We start from the raw sequence: 17,897 nt of genomic DNA on the forward strand, positions 1-17,897 counted from the left end.
ATAAATTGTAAATCAATATCATGTATGTTATGCGGAATTGGAGATAATACGAGAAAATATAAACGCGAAAAACAAAGACAATAGATTTACGTGATTCACCAATAAATTGGCTACGTCCACGGGGAAGAGGGGGAGCAGTTTTATTATGGAGAGGCAAGAACAGAATTACAGAATAGGGTTTGCCATAGCGTCTATATATAGTGCTAAGCTACGCCCTAACAGGCTTGGGCCCAACATACAGAATTGACAGATAATTAAGGGCCCAATACAACAACATTGTATACCGTCGGGCCGGAGGCGTCTCCGCCCCCCCCGGACCCCCAGGCCAGGGGGCGCGTCGCCCCCCTGGACCCCCCGACTCGCTGACCGGGCAGCGAGACCCCCGTCCTTTCTGTTTGTAACGGGTCCGATTCAAGGCATTCAACAATGTAGAACATCAAATACTTCTTCGAGAATGGTATTACTTTCAGTACAGTTTTATCCTACGTACTATTGTCCGTCTAAACTTGTCATAATGCATAAATATCATTTTTAATGTTATCTCGTTTTATATTTATGCCTTCAAACTTTATGTCTGCACAACAGACGGTTAAATTTATATAAAAATGAAGCAAATAGATACACACTTCCTATGTGACATTAAATATGACAATTTGCATCCTATGTGATGTCCTACACATTATGTCACATAGGATTCATATGTCTACTTATTCGACGTTATATAAATTTAAATATTTATTTGTGCATAATCATAATAGGAGAGTGTAAATATAAAATTATGAGTCTAAATTAAAAAATACATTTTTATATATTATGGATCTAAATTATACCGACTCCTTCTTGATTGCAAATGCGATCAATTGAGCAAACTCATGTCACAGGCTATATTAATTTAATATTTTAATTACTTTATTTATATTATTGATCTTTGTATAATTTTAATAACATTATTTCTGTTCTCTTTTTTGTTTCACTCTGATTACTTTGATATATCTAACCAATTCGATTTTTTTGTCTATTAAATCTTATAAATTTAGCTGCACCTCATATAGTGTGTGAAAAATAGAACAAGTCGATAAATAAAAATATTAAAAAATGCTACTAATTTAATGTTACTGGGTTATTGCCTCATTGGATCCACGATTTTTTAACAATTACATAAAAAAAAATTATGAAATTACAGATTCAGTTTTGAACTTTTGATTATTTTAATATTGAGTTATTAAAAAAATTAATAATCCATTAAGATTATAATAATTTACTATTTTACCCATAGATAAAGAACTAAATGTAAATCTAATTAGCACCTTATGCCTTGCGATCATGCTTTAGAGTGACTTGAGTTCACAACTTTACACTATATATGTCATAAAAATCTAAAATAGTAATTCTGTTCTTTTTAATTTCTCTTTGTGTTGCAGTTGTGTAGTTCTTTTTATGTTAGTTACTATTGTTTCTATTTTATGAATATTCTAAAGTACCTTGTTATCTTGTCTCGTCAAATTATTCGAGAAGTCATATACATTTGTTTTGTAAATATTTTCTAATCGGTTATATTTAAAATCGAACCATTAATGACCAAAATGGATAAAAATATCTTATTGATTTGGTTATTAACTTAGCGTGCTTAAAAATAAAAAATAAAAAATGCATAAAATCAAACAAGACCGATTACGCACTCCTAACCTCATTGTAATCTCATTAGTGGTCGACAATATCTTTATAATTTTATAATCATTGATAAGTGTATAAGAATAATACATAATAGACTGTATTAATATTTGTATTAATTATGCATAGATTACTTGTATATCCACTATTTGATTTGATGTATTAAAAACTTATGTAATGCATGTTAACACAAATAAAAGAAATAATCTTTAACCAAACAATATGTAAGAAATAATCATAATTAATAAAAATATAACGAATAAAAATATTACTAACAGTCTACTCTACTTGACATTATTCATAAACTCACTATCAAACAATTCCTTAAAAGATAATATAATTTGAGAATAAATTAAATTAAAATTAATTATACTTAGATAAATTATATCGAAATAAAATTACTTTTACAGTTTATCTCAAAATTATATAGGGATTGTGATTGCATGGGAAAATCTTCTTTTTTGCCTTCCCATACCAAAACAAAGGGACAGCACCACCTGCGGTCCCCAAAAAGCGATGATGGATTAAAAGACGTGCTACTTACTTTTAAATACCCAAAATACCCTTTTTATCCTTTTTCCCGCTCAACTAAGTATAGTTTCTCTACATATATTAAAAAAATTAAAAATTCTTCGATTATATTTTTGGGATATCAAAATATTTTCAGTTAAAAAATAAGAATATATGTATACCCTTTACTCGAATAAAAGACTAAATAAAGACATAATATAATTTTATTCATCGATATGATATTTAATAACTATTGAATGGTAGAGCCCATATATTTAGGGGGTTCATCTAAATTGTCAAAAAATTATATTATTTTTACTTAATAAAAATAACTTTTTAGATATATATAATAGATGTCAAACTTCCTTTGATTATTTCGTATGTGTATTTCTATTAAAAATTTTGACTCTATCTCTAGATACATATATATCTGCTAATATATAAATCTAAATATTCTAATTTTTAAACGACAAAATATTGATATTTAAAAATGTAACCACATATATCTTCATACCTATTTACGATAATTTATTAATATATTTATTTATTTATTTTTTCGTAAAATATGATAGTCGCTGATCAGATAGGGTCAGATAAAATGACGACGATGACCATCATTGATATGAGGTTCCCTTAGGGTTGGGCCCCCGCCGTTTGTGGGTCCCACTTTTTTTCTGCCTCTACACTTTTAAGAATCCCTCTGGACTCCATTATCCACCTCTAACAACACCTTGTTTGGATGCTTAACTTATTATCTATCGTTTCATATATCGTGTGTTGTATTTTTTACTCATAATATTTGAATAATTAGATTGAATATATTATGTTTCACTCTTATGCAATTTCGTTTAAAAAATTAGAAAGGCGCATTTATATAAAAAAAAAGTTTAATATAAGATAACGTTATTAATTCTGGGATTAGTAATGTAACGAGTTTTTTTTTTGAGTTGTACTATGAATTGTTATGATATTTTGCTTTTTATATAATTAAGTCAAGATAGATAACTATCTGACAATGAGAGAAGAAAATTTTGTCATTATGTTTGCTATTTTCCTACTTGAATTATTTTGAACTTAAATTATTGTCATCTTAATGAATTGATCACTCACAAAATGTTAATTTTCAATTTCAACAAAATAAATAATCTACTTTTGAGATTGAAAGACGGTACATAATAATAAAATTGAATAAATGATCCACACTTACACATGAACATTGCACCTTATATGTATGAAATTTTATAAATTATTCAAAATATAAATAATCAAAATGCGACATATATATATCAATAAATAAAATATTCAACTAAGATAACAAATGATACATGGTCATATAGTTGTCTTTCTATTTGTACACGTTAAACAATTCACATTTTAAATATTGTATTGATTTCTAATGAACTTGTTTAGCAACAAACAACTCTCTCTAAATAATAAAACTTGTAAGATTAAATATTTAAATAAATTTACTAGTACTAATATAAAACATAAAATCAAGTAATAGACAAATTGATTAAAAAGATTTGAAAGGTATTAGTTATAAATTCCATAATATCATGTGAGATATAGGCCCAAATTTTTTATCAAATATAATAGTACTAAATAATACAATATAATACTTGTTTGATGTGACTAATTGTTGGGTTTTATTTGCCCTAAATTCCTCCCATGTATTCCGAGTGATTTGGTTGAGGTTGTTTCCCTCTGTATTTTGTACTCTCATATTTATAGTGGATTGCTCATCTCCTTTGTGGACGTAGGTCGATTGACCGAACCATGTTAAATCTTTGTCTCTTTTGGTATATTTCTCGTTGTCTTCTTACTCGTGATCTTTCGAGATTTACTTTGCTAGCTTCCGCGTATACACCTGCTTATTTCCGGTCCTAACACTAATATGGTATAATAATTCAAAAATAAAATGCATGACTATTTAACTATACATTTGGTTAGAGGTATCAAACAATAATGAAATTATTTATCCTATCATTTATACATAATGATACGCTAAGTATTTTCATATTAATAACTTATTTCAAAATAACTAATTTCAAGATAATTTGTTTCAACCAAATAACAACAACAAAAAAAAATCTTCTACCCTTAAAAAATATAATTATTACTCCTCTGTTTAAAAAAGAATGACCTCTTTTTCTTTTGTAATATTTTAATTTCAGTTTTTCACGTGATATGTCTAAAACTATAAAATTAAATGATAAGTTTGTACATTCTTAAACTTGTCATTCTTAAATGTTTAAGTTTGTACAAAAGTTTTTATTTACATTTTTAAACTTTATGCCAAATCAAATCAAATTATTCTTTATAAAACGGAGGACGTATATATATAAAACAAGAGGTAGTATCAATATGCAATAACCCCCAAACAAAGCTATAGCTAAAGCAAAACTCCCTTACTATTCAACTTATTTTTTGTTTGTTTCTACCTATTTGAATTACACTTTTTGTAATAATTTGTGCATATAAATACCCTTTATTCCACTCCCACACTTGATACTTTCTTCTCAGCTACTACTCTTCAACATGTCCCCACGTTCCCTCTCCCGCCGGCCGGAAGCTCCGGTACCGGTAATATTCTATTTTTTCGGATCTGTCTTATTCTTTTTCTTCACTTTGCCTGTAAATGGGTGGCGTCCATGGCCCAACCAGAAGCCAAACGCCACTGAATTGATCTACGGCGGGTCCAAAAAGTATGAGGGGTCATCGGAGTTTGTCCATTTGAAATATCACATGGGCCCTGTTCTCACTGCAAATATTACCGTTTATCCCATTTGGTACGGCCGGTGGGGCAACTCCCAAAAGCGGATTATCCGCGATTTCATCAGCTCTTTCTCCGCCGTCGATTCTAAACACCCTTCCGTTGCTGGTTGGTGGAAAACCGTTCAGCTCTACACCGATCAAACCGGAGCCAACATTTCCCGCACTCTCCATCTCGGAGAAGAAAAAAACGACCGATTTTACTCCCACGGTAAATCCCTAACCCGATTGTCCGTACAATCGGTGATAAAATGCGCCGTCACCGCCCGTACCCGTCCATTACCATTAAACCCCAAAACCGGCGTCTACTTATTACTCACTTCCGATGATGTATACGTTCAGGATTTCTGCCAAAACGTTTGCGGCTTCCATTACTTCACTTTCCCGTCCATCGTCGGTTACACTTTACCGTACGCTTGGGTGGGTAACTCCGCTAAACTCTGTCCGGGTACATGCGCTTACCCATTTTCCGTACCCAGTTACATGCCGGGTTTCAAAGCTGTAAAATCCCCGAACAACGACGTGGGTGTTGACGGAATGATAAGCGTGATTGCTCATGAAATTGCAGAGGTATCAACGAACCCATTAGTTAACGCTTGGTATGCAGGTCAGGACCCTAGTTTTCCGGTAGAGATTGCGGATCTTTGTGAAGGGATTTACGGTACCGGCGGCGGTGGGTCGTATACAGGGCAAATGTTGAACGGAGAAGATGGTGCTACATATAACATGAATGGGGTGCGAAGGAGATTTTTGGTTCAGTGGGTGTGGAATCATATTTTGAGTTATTGCAGTGGACCTAATGCACTTGATCAGTAAATGTTTTGTTTACAAAATTCAAGCATTTTGGTTCTTATTTATGTTTAAATTTTGGGTTATTGATGCATATTAATTAAGCTCTGTTTTTTTTTTTTACTATAAGATATGTGTAGTGTAATAAAAATAGTTATAATTTTGTACACAGAGTTGGTTCAGTTTGTCAAAATTTGAATTGGTTTGTACACTTCATTTTTTATTTGTAGGATTTCTACTGTATCATCACATTCCCCATAAGAGTATTCAAATATTAGGACTTCTGAGAAAAGTTGGTAGCGTTTGTCTTGAATTAAGTGTTTGGCATGAAATTTTTTGGTGAACTTTGAAAAGTACGTTTGGTTATATAATTTGAAATTTGAAATATCAATTTTTTTTTTAAAAAAAATCTAATGACATATATAGATAAACATTTATGTTTTTAAATTTACTAATAGACTAGAATGAAACAAAAAGGAAAAATCGAGCCTACTGAATACAGAATTTCTCCTTTCAGTGATCCACTCAAAAGGAGTAAAATACACAAATATTTAATTGTGCAAAAGAAGAAAAAAAAGAAGATGTTTTGAATCAAATAATTAACTTAAATGTGCAGAAGAATAGTTCAGAATTTTCGTAATTTTAAAATGAGGGGAACCCCTCTATTTATAGACAACAAAGGATAATGTGAACAAATTATAATTAAGCCTTACTATAAATGTCATAACTCTTTGAAAAAAGTCACAACTTTCCGGAAAGGTTACAACTGTTCATGAAAGTCACTACTCTTCATAAAAGTCATAACTTTTCATAAAAATCACAACTTTTTATAGAAATCGCAACTGCAAAAAAAATGCTTATTTATGATACACCACGTAGGAGGGTCTAGAATTCTCTTTTATATATATATATATATATGATACTTAAGTTTCTATAAAATTAAGATTAAATACATATGTAATATGAGGTGTTTTGTGTTATAATTCACATCTTATATATAATGTTTTATGTATGTCATGTAATATTAAATATATATATTTATTTAATTTCTTAAAAGGTAAAGTTTCTTTATGGTTCATTGACAAATTACCTGTTTATTTTTGTTATCAAAATCAAATCAAGCGGTTTTACCAGTGCTACACTGCTACTTCATGTTGACATATAATTAGACAAATGTTACCACTGGAGTCGTTTGGTAGGCGAATAAATAAGAATATCTTTCTTTATGAGATTAACTATTATTTTTCTGTTTTAAAAAAAATAATTTTTTTTAGTCGATTTAAAAAAAAAAGTTTTTTAAGTAATATATTAATATTGATTTTTTATGTGACATATTTAAAGCCACAAGATTAAGAGAAATTTTGTATATTTAACATAATTTTAAATTAGCACAAGATTAAAAGGGAAATTTTATACATTTTACATGATTTTAAATTAGAACACAAGAGTCAAAAGTTTTCTTTAATTTTTTAAATTTCGTGTCAAGTTAAAATAAATTATTCTTTTTGAAACGTAGTGAGTATAACTTTTATATATAAATGTAATAAGTTAATTTCATCATATTAATATAAATTATGAAATAAAATATTATAGAATTAATTAATATTTATAATTATATACAGGATAAAGTACCTTTATAATATATTCTTGAAGTAATTATTCATCAATCGTCAATCGACCCTAAAATCTCGTTTTAGAAGAGTTTTTTTATTACTTTAGGGATCAATTGACGTGAGGGATAAAAATAAATAGTTTCAAAATAAAATTTTGATGTCATGTTTGATTGTCGTGTTTTGAATAATTTATCCCATCATTTATATCACAGTAATAAGATAAATTATCTCATATACATAGTATAATAACTTATTTCAAAATAACTAATCCTAAAACAACTTATTTCTAACCGAACAACCCTGAGTGGAATATTATAATCACGGATTATCCTCAATTTCTTTAACTATTACTACTACCCAATATCAACGATGATCATTTTTTTTTCCAAAAGAAGCTAGTTGTGAAAGTGTTTGTAAAAGGGTTTCGATGAGATACTGATTAGTCAAGAGTGTAGCTAGAAATCACGATACAAATTTGAATTTTTCTATCAAACAATTTATTTTTACTAATAAAAGATTAAGTACATATAAAATATTATTTTAAATCATTATCCTGAAATTAAAAAATCATCTTAAAATTTAATTTTAATATCGAACAATAAAGTAAAGTAGTAAGTAAAGAATGTTTAAATATGTCATCCAAATTCACTAAAAGCGCAAGTAGAAGGAACAAGTTGAGAGAGAAAACAAAATCCAGGCTGTCTATTTTAACTATGACAAACTCTTCTACTGAAGTTGACTCAACGCTATCTTTGTCGATGATTTAACATATGCTACATTATATTATTAATGCTATAATAATTAATTCTTATACTTATTTCAAGAACACTTTTTGATTAAAAAAATAATTATTTATGTTATCAAATTTAAGTTTTATCATAGAGAATTACATATTATTTTATCTAGGGCCAGCTGCTACGTCCGAGCAAGTGAAGCCCATGGACAAAGTCCTAAATATATTGAAACTCCAAAAACTCTACGATCTTCCATTCAATTTGTTTGTTTGATTTTTGATTTATTGTTCTTTAGTTAAATTAGTCCTGATTTATATAGCACAAAACTTGTAAGATTGTGGTTAAATATATAATGATATAGATGTTCTTTTAGAGTAAAACGGAAATTATAGTTATATTATTTTAAATATAACAAAGAGCCTTTTTTTTAGGTAAAACTCAAAAGAAATTTACGTGACATATAAATTAAATAAGACAATATAATTAGGGTTAATACATTATTTACTCCACGACCGTCTAATCAAATCTCCGTTATGTAGCTCTTCTTGAGAAAGCTTTTACACAACGATGTTTCCTCAAACTTGTCTACTACACATTTTCTTGATATTTGACCACTTTTACGAATCTGAATTGTAATGAAGTGATGAGACTGTCTTATCCTTAATAAGAGATTTCATATTCAAGTTCAATATTTCATAGTGCTCGAGAATTTGTTTGCCAAGTCTCTTTCTAAGTGGGAAGACGTAGCCTCACACTCCACCACATTGTTTGGTTCCATGTTTCAATTACCTTAAATATATAGAATGTTCATATAATTTGGAAGAAAAAAAAAACCTCACCATTTTAGATCTTATCTATGAGATTATATTAGATACGTTATCATTAAGATGACAATTTCTCATTAAAAAATAATTAATAGAGTATGTTACATCAGAGGGGTACAATATAATATTATTTATTTTGTTTTTCACCTGAGATTGATGTTCGCATTGAAGCTCTGATTAAATTTGAATCGCAGATTGCAGGGCCAATTTAGAGTGGCACTCCACAATACAATTTTTTTTATATTCAAGACTCAAACTCGAGACAATCACTATTGCATCACAACCCAGGTTGGTAAATCTAATACTCCCTCCGTTTAAAAAAGAATGACCCTATTTTCCTTTTAGTCTGTTTCAAAAAGAATGACCCATTTTGTTTTCTAGTAACACTTTAACTTTAACTATCCACGTGACATGTTTAATATCACATGATTAAAGGATATTTTGGTACATTTGACAGAACTTTAATTTAGAACCACAAGATTAAAAAGTCTTCTTTCTTTTCTTAAACTCCATTTCAAATCAAACTAAATCATTCTTTTTGAAACGGTGGGAGTATTCATTTGCTCCCACTAAACCATAGATGGAGTATTCATTCCTCAAACAAAGCAAAAGTAGGGACCCTAGCAAAAGGTGAGACAAATTATTCTACTATTAGGACATACATTTGATTAAAGATTTGATAAAAATATGATTAATGTTTAGACAACATTAGTAGTAGTGATTAATGAATGACAACAATAGTCAATAGTAGGAAAAAGTATAATAGCGGCGCCTAAAGGGAAGCTATTTTTTGACCCACCACTCCATGAGGGATAAAATAAAAAGAATATATTTGTCCTTAAGTGCCTCGATGTTTGTAAATTAATCCATAATTATGATTATAATTGATCATATTTTGCTTTAATTACTTGATTAGCAAGTTCCATATCCAATCTACTTTGGAATATCCATTCCCTTTACTTGTTTGGATGACAGCTAGATTTGTGTGACATTTTTTTTTAAATGTTTCTTGCAAGTTGGAACCAATTAGGTGAGAAAGTATTTGAATAATAAAATTCTCAAAATAAACTTTATTGTTATTTTGACAAATTGATAATTGAGGTTTGTTCGTTATAATAGTTAAAACGTAATATATAAATTTGAGTTAAATATCGTGCGTAGAGTTGTTATATTCAACTTCATGTCAAAATATGAAAAGTGTGGTAATATATTTGGCTGAACTTAATGCCAAAATATCTTAAGCGCAACATTATATATTTGGGATGCCAAGATTATAATTTTAGTAAGAAAAATATTCAAAGCTAACCTTTGCAAATTATTTTATGTCCAAAGTGCAACCATTACTTAAACAACTTCCAAAATCACATATTTGTTCACTTTGAGCATACAATCACTCATTTATTTATTGATTCAATTCATTTTAATCCGTTTAAATTAATTTACGACCCCGAGACCCTAGTACAGAGACAAAGTGGCAGGGAAAAGGCAAGACAAAAAATACTAGTATATTTTTTTTGAGAAATAATATTATGGTCAACTTGGTTAAGTGGGTAAGAAGAGAATAAGGTAAAGGACAAAGTCCTAATGGGATTTGATGTTAATGGTTTGGCTTTAAAAGGGCAAAGCTGGAGGCAAAGAATGACAACAATTAGGGACCTCTCATTGTTACTTTTGACATCAAAGACAGCTTCCTGGGTTTTATATATCATGTACCTATCGCCTGATAATCCTAGTGGTCACCAACGTTGGTGCAGTAGTGAGACTGTTCCATTTTTATTCAGAACTTGAGTATTGAGTATAGAGAAAATTCTGTTGAAAACGTTACCTCCAAATGGGTCAATGCAGTGCACGATCTGAATTTAATCAAAACTCTAATGTGAATTCCAGACGCTGAATGGAAATCAAAAGATAAATAATCCTAGTGGTGGTCTTCAAAATTCCTCTAAATACATATCAAAGTATTACTATAATTTTTGGAACTATATATGAATGAGACTGATTAATAATATAATAGCCATAATTATTATAATTATAATGGGTGGATGATATCTTATGACATAAAGGTAGCCATCTGCAAGCTAAGATGCACTATATACATATGAATGTGGATTTTTAATTAAATAGATGAATTATAAATTTATTAGGTTGAGTTTCTTTACCATAATATAAAAATTAAATTGTGAGACCGATGAATTTATGGATGGTACCAATTCATTTACAGTTGCTGTCCGGGAAACATGGTATTCCATATGGTATTAAATAAACTAACTAATTAACATGCATGGCATTAAGGTGTATTGACGGAGACAGATTCAGAATTTTGAATTTATGAATTTTAATTTCTAAAAAAGAAAACTCACTGGATTATGGATAAGTTATCCATACATACCAAGTGGATTTCTTAACACGAATGCAAGTTTTGGGAAAAAGATTATTGACTTTATTAAACTCGTAATTAGAATTATAGCTCTGCCCTTGCTTATCGTTTATTTGTACAGTAGAAACAAAAATAAACTTCGGTTGATTCACCTTAATGTGTTTAATGCCCCATCAACCCCACAATGTCATTTTCAAGCTAAAAAAAATTCAACGACCAAAACAAAAATGAAAGAAAATTAGAATAGGGAAAGGGCAGGTGAGAAATTAAGAACTTTGACTAGAATTTTGCAAAAACATAAAAAAAACTACTCCCACTTTTCCTAAATAAGTGATGTATAATCAAGAAGGTAGTTCTTCCAATTTCATCCTTTCTTCAAATAAAGAGAGTTTTATCTAACCAAGAAATTACTAAAGAGCTACTTCCTCTGTCCCTATATACTTGTTTAATATTTTCTATTTTTATTTTTTCTTATTTGTCATTTTTGACAAATCAAGGAAGGACAACATCTTTTTCCTTTTATACCCTCAATTTATTTAACATTGACATGTCTTTGAAAAATGTAGTGAGTAAATATGTTTAAAACTCTATCAATTAATAGGGGTAAAGCCGTAAATTTACCATACCAATCGTTGTATTCTTAATAGTGTGACAAGTCAAAATTTAACAAGTAAATAAGGACGAAGGGAGTACCTCTTTTTCGAAGTATTTAAATTTTCTGGAGTGGGAATATGTCCAAACTAAAAACATCACTTATTTATGAACGAAACATGTATACATCCATACCTAAGTTTCCCATAACCGCACAAATCAAAATCTATACTTCAGTCTTCCATTTTGAGCTTGCAAATATGGCAACATCAACTCTAGTGAGTTTTTAAGAATGATATATCAAACTGTTACTGTATGAAGGAGATACAGGATAACACATTAGCCTGAGGTATAATCCACTTTCATAAGTATTTCTTAGAATTACATTGTCAGAGTTTCACATTTGTAGTTTACATGACTGAACAAACTAACTAAAGTTACCTAAATATTTGATATAACATGCAAAAAACATCAGTTTTCACTATTAAATTTCTCATTCTGCAGGTACTTCAACACTCCATAACCAACTGTTCCAGCCACAAACAGGAAGACCGTCGGAGTAAAGGATGGATACAGATACTTCACAAAAAAATTGTCCCAAGCCTCTGGTAAAAGGCCTAGATGAAACAGAAGATTTAAGAAAATTTCCACGTGGAGATATACATATCTAAAGTAATTGCTCATAGATTCAGCTGCAATGTCAAACTAATTCATCAAATCCTAACATTTCTATCTGTGGAGATAGTTAAAGCGAGAAAGATTTACGATGTGTATCATGACAACACAACTCATGTCAAACTACTTTAAGTAAGTTGTTCTGAAACTAAAATCTACTCACTCTGTTAGTTACAAGAACAAATGTTCAACCTTTGATGAAAAAAGGGAAGTTGTGAAAAGTCATGATTATAGACTGTAACAATGCTCATGCTTCCTAACTTGATGTTATCAAACATCATCATATTGTGGGAAGTGCTTGGTCCTTTAATACTATGTCATTCCAAGCAAATGCTATTAAGGAGAACTTCTAGGAAACATGAACACCAAGCTTTATGCTGCCTATTTAAACTGTTTTAATGTCCAGCATCAATACTAAAGGGGTTGTTTGGTAGGATGCACTAAAAATAACAATGCATGCCTTAGTTTTGTATTTACTTATACCTTGTTTGGTATACTTTTTCAACTTGCATTACTTGCACTCTATTTGGTATTATGGTATGCATAACTAGTACATAGCAAACTATGTTATTAGCAATACAAGGGTTTTTAATGCATGCATTAGCATGGTTAAAGCCACAATTGTCCCTCAAAACCTTTTCCGCATCATTTCCACCATATTTGTAGAGGGTACTTTTGTTAACAATTTTTTTTATAGAAGTTATGATATACATGCTATTTTTAATACACCAAACCAAACAATGCATAAAAAATAATTAATACCACCATTACTAAAGGCAACAATACCAATACACCAATTCAACACTATTCTTATACACCCTACCAAACGACCCCAAATAGAGTACTAGAAAGGCACTTGGGAGAGACCAACTCATACGTTTCTCCTAATTTTTATATTCTCAAGTCTTCCACCCTGACCACTCTATTGGACACCATTAGGATAGTAGTTTAAAATTTTTCTGCCTTTATAGGAATTTTATTCCGACGAAAGTTGCATGTCAGTGTTTAAAGATGGAAAATCATGTTGTGGTTCAAATAACATTCTCGTGCAGCTCATAGATCAGCTTGAGGTATGGAGACTGAACACCACTTGTTGATTGACACCTTTTGTTGAGAAGAACTGGAGAAGAGAGTAGGCAATGAGCAGACCAATCATAAAAAATAGAAAATTTTGAAATGGAGATTTTTATTTTCAAAACTTGGAGGGAACCTAGCACTAGTTAAGCACAAGTGATCTTTGCTAACATGGAGCTACATATGTTTTAAGTAGTGAAGATGGTGTGAATTGAAAGCTCTATGGTATATAGAGACCAACACTATATTGACAAGGAAACTATTGCAAATACTGAATAGGTCACCAAAAAGATCTTCTGTATACTTACTCTCTTGGCACTTTGGGAATTTACACCTTCAATTTTATCAGAGGCATATGTGTCCACATTTGTGAACTAGGAGATTTACAACAAAGGGTTTGGAACATAGACAGAACTATTATAATTGGCTCTATCAAGAAAGATTCAAGCTGTTAAATATTAAGAGTTGTATGATTATAATGATTAAGTCCTGGTAATCATATTCTATGAAATGCTTTATATAAATTCTCATCTTCACTTTATTTTTCAAATGTCAAGCACTTCATCACTTGTCTATGATGCATTAGAAATTAGTTTACATTTGTTCGCGGTTGCATTGGAATACTAGGTTTCTTTTTCCTTATTTTTTGGGATTGGCGGGGAGGGAGGGGGGGATTTTAAAGTACATGCCCCCCCTCCCACCTTAAATCCATTTCTGAAGGTCTAACACTTACTAGATTCCTTTTGCTAAACTCTACAGAGTTCTTATTGGACATTGGAACTTGGATAGTTTGTCTATACTGTATGGGTTCAACAAATATATTTCAATATCTTTGTCAAATTATTTCAAATTGATGTAGTTTAATAAATATAAACGGCATCTATAATATTCTCTATTGGTACTTTTATAAATACATCGTATATTTATTCTTTTTAGTTCTTATATATGTGTATATTCCAAATTATCACTTTCTTCTAACCGTGCTTATGAATGTCTAGTACTCATTTTCACAACTATAGTGTCTTATCACAGGTGACATCTCGAATACACCTGATTACATTTACATGTAAGTTCTGCAATAAATTGTAAAACCTATTAATGTATATAAGAGAGTTATCCTTCGTATTACTTATCAATACTGATGACTGTTTCTGGTTTACATTTTCTGTTGAGGACTGTGATGTAATTATTACCATCATTAACTTCTTAACTCAATTAAGCTTTAGTATCTGCCTGATACACTTTGTTAAAGCAAAACCACTTCAAGGTCGTACGCATATCACCAGAAGTTTTCAGAAGATTATCCCGGGAATCAGTAATATCATTGTACATGGAAATGATTACTCATGGTAAAACCCAAGAATAATTAGGAAACATCATGTAAAGATGGAAAGTATTCTCTGTTGGTACATTTATAAATACATCGTAGATTTGTTCTTTTAGTTGTTCTATATGCTTACATTCCAAATTAATACTTTCCTCTAACATGCATGTCTGGTACTCATTTTCACAACTATAGTGTCTTGTCACAGGTGAAATCTCGAATACATCTTATTATATTTACATGTAAGTTCTGCATTAAAAGCCTATTAATGTACATAAGAGAGCTATTTTTGTATTACTTATCAATAGTACTGATGATTATTTCTGGTTTTCATTTTCTATTGAGGACCATGATGTAATTGTTAATCACCGACGTGTTCTTCTTAACTCAGCTAAGCTTTAACATCTGCCTTCGTTGAGGCACAACCACTTCAAAGGTCGTACACATATCACTAGAAGTTTTCAGAAGACTACCCTAGGAATTAGTAATATCTTTATACATGGGATTCATGATATATCCCAAGAATAATTAGCTCATTGCTCCCCGTGACATGTTATGCATCGCAGGCTCCCAGCATAATAACGAGGTTATATACAGTGGTGAAGTCAAAACTTCATACTAGGGAAATAAAACAAGTACTAGAGTCACTCACACCTAGGATTTTGAACATGTGATCTAAAAGCAACTTTGAAACTCCTTTGCCACTACACTATAATCTTCATTTATGTCAAGGAGATTCAACAGTTAATATATAACCAAAGAAGTTTGTTTTAGCCCGATTTGCACAGTACAATTTCTGAATATCCCGACTAAGGGAATTAGATTGAATCCTTTTCCTCCCTTTAGCTGCACCTCTGCTTATACGTGCATGGGAAGAGGTAACCAAGAACAAATTGAGACAAAAACCATATACAAGTATGCATCTGTGCATCTAATCAATACGTATTTCAAGAATTAATCAGACAATCACTCAATTATATCAAAAGAAAAAAAGCTATTCTTTATAGTTACTGCAATTTGGAATACCACACTAAGAATGAAGAGAAAAAGGGTCAAATTACAAATTACAAATACAATTAAAGGATGAAAAATGAAGGGCCAGAATTTTTACCTGAGGCAGCAAGAAGAATACCCTCGACAAGGATAATTCCACCAAGTCCTAACCAAGCAAGAAGAAACGCACTCTCATTTTTCTGAAATTCCTTGGATCCAGATTCTTCCGCCGGTTGGGTAGCTAAGCTGGGCTTTTGAATGGGTTCTCGTCGGATAATTGTATCCCTCTCTCTTTTCCCCTTTTGTTGTTTCTTCTTTACTGTGGTGGAAACCGATGACCCAAAACCTAAAGAACTGGAGCTGGCTGCCTTCTTAGCTACCGGAGATGATGCAGTGTCCTCTGAAGAATTATCAGAAGAAGAGTTCTGGAATTTGATGGAGAAATTTCTGGGGTTGGAGTGTTGATGTGGTTGAGAGTGGAGAAGATGAAGATGAGGTCTCTTGGTATGTGGTGAGTTCAGTAGTAGCGCCATTTTCAGTTTACTTTGTTGTTAACTGCCTCTTTTATTCTCTTTTTCTTTCTTTAATCATTCCTCTCGGATCCGGCTCCTCTCCATTTCTTTCTCTCCATTTTTCCCAAGTTTCTATTTAGATTAATGACACGTGTCATAAGTTAAAATGTAATTTTTCAAAGTAAACCTAATTATGATTTAGTTAATAAATATATTATATATCAAGTATTAAAAATTATTATAATCTCACAATCTTAGCAACATATTATCTTGTCCATAAATATAGAAAAAAAAAGTTTTCTTCCTATTTTTTTATCGTAGGATCTTTTTTTTTCCGTTTATATAATATTTTTATCGTAGTCTTTTATAAAAGCATATTGATCCGTGATTAATAAATTACCTAGAGATAATCAAACCATTTTAACAAACTAATTTCAATTCCTTAATAAGATTACGATACGGTGATACCAGTACATACGATAGTTAATTATAGTTTCTATACTTTCATTCAATTGATTAGATAAAAAGATTATTTAAAAGAAAATTCAAAAAAATCTTACGTATAAAAGAAATTTAGGAAGAGAATTTTCCTCCTATATTTATGAACAAGATAATATATTGCTAAGATAGTTATATTATAATAATTTTTAATACTTAATATATAATGTATTTATTAATTAAATCATGGCTAGAGATTTACTTTGAAAATTAAATCTTAACTATTTATTTTAACCTATGCCATGTGTGACTAATCCAAATAGAAATTTGGGCAAAATGGAAAGAAGAGAAATAGAGATGAACCGGATCCATCACTCTCAATTGTTTAGCACACATTTCCTTATTTCTTATCCCATAAAATCAACTAAAATTTTAGTTAATGATTAAATTGATAATCCTATGAGATCATATAATGCATCTCTAATTATATAAAATAGTGACTTTAAATTTTAAAGATAGACCCTATTTTCTTTTACATTTTTATCATTGTTGATTTCGTGTTGCTGTTTTCTTTCTAAAGATGTTTGGCTTGATAGTGTTATTTTTCTTTTTTTGAGAGATTCATATATAGAGCTACTTAACAAGAAAACAATCAAAGTTATTTTAGCAATAATGTGCTTGAATTTGCTTCTACTTGTAATTTGTGTGGACTTTTTAAAGGAGTAAATCTTTATTGATTAAATCGAAAAGAACAGGATGGAAAATCAATAAGCATTTTTTTTGGTTTAACGTATTTACAAATCAGAAACCAATAAACTAAACCGATACGCAACCATTAACCAAACATGGTGAAAATTCATTTCACGCATTGCTCTACTCCTACTACTTCTTGTTATATCTCTCTCTACTTTGGGTTGTTGATTTTTTTTCTTCAGCTAAATATCTATCGAAAATAGTGTCCTACCTCCAAGATAATGAAAGGTCTATGAGCACTTTACCC

The 17,897-nt window shown here is 30.5% G+C and overlaps 2 protein-coding genes across 2 annotated transcripts; one reads left to right on the plus strand and one right to left on the minus strand.

The window, feature by feature from the left end:
* The first annotated feature begins 4,657 nt into the window (after nt 1-4,657).
* LOC107012163 (protein EXORDIUM-like 3) lies at nt 4,658-6,050 on the plus strand. The gene has a single exon (XM_015211928.2). The coding sequence runs from the start codon at nt 4,720-4,722 to the stop codon at nt 5,767-5,769; it is 1,050 nt and encodes a 349-aa protein (XP_015067414.1). The 5' UTR covers nt 4,658-4,719; the 3' UTR covers nt 5,770-6,050.
* A 6,156-nt stretch (nt 6,051-12,206) lies between these two features.
* On the minus strand, nt 12,207-16,520 carry LOC107015436 (protein LOW PSII ACCUMULATION 2, chloroplastic). The gene is made up of 2 exons (XM_015215700.2): nt 16,066-16,520; nt 12,207-12,498 (listed from the first exon to the last, which is right to left on the minus strand). The coding sequence occupies exons 1-2, from the start codon at nt 16,478-16,480 to the stop codon at nt 12,353-12,355; spliced, it is 561 nt and encodes a 186-aa protein (XP_015071186.1). The 5' UTR covers nt 16,481-16,520; the 3' UTR covers nt 12,207-12,352.
* Between the last annotated feature and the right edge of the window lie 1,377 nt (nt 16,521-17,897).

This window comes from Solanum pennellii, chromosome 3, assembly GCF_001406875.1.
Source record: "Solanum pennellii chromosome 3, SPENNV200".
NCBI lineage: Eukaryota > Viridiplantae > Streptophyta > Magnoliopsida > Solanales > Solanaceae > Solanum > Solanum pennellii.

Coding starts and splice junctions, on each gene's coding strand:
- LOC107012163 (XM_015211928.2), top strand. CDS start 4,720: ATGTCCCCACGTTCCCTCTCCCGCCGGCCGGAAGCTCCGGTACCGGTA.
- LOC107015436 (XM_015215700.2), bottom strand. CDS start 16,480: ATGGCGCTACTACTGAACTCACCACATACCAAGAGACCTCATCTTCAT. Junction 12,499..16,065: donor TATTCTTCTTGCTGCCTCAG/GTAAAAATTCTG, acceptor TGTTTCATCTAG/GCCTTTTACCAGAGGCTTGG.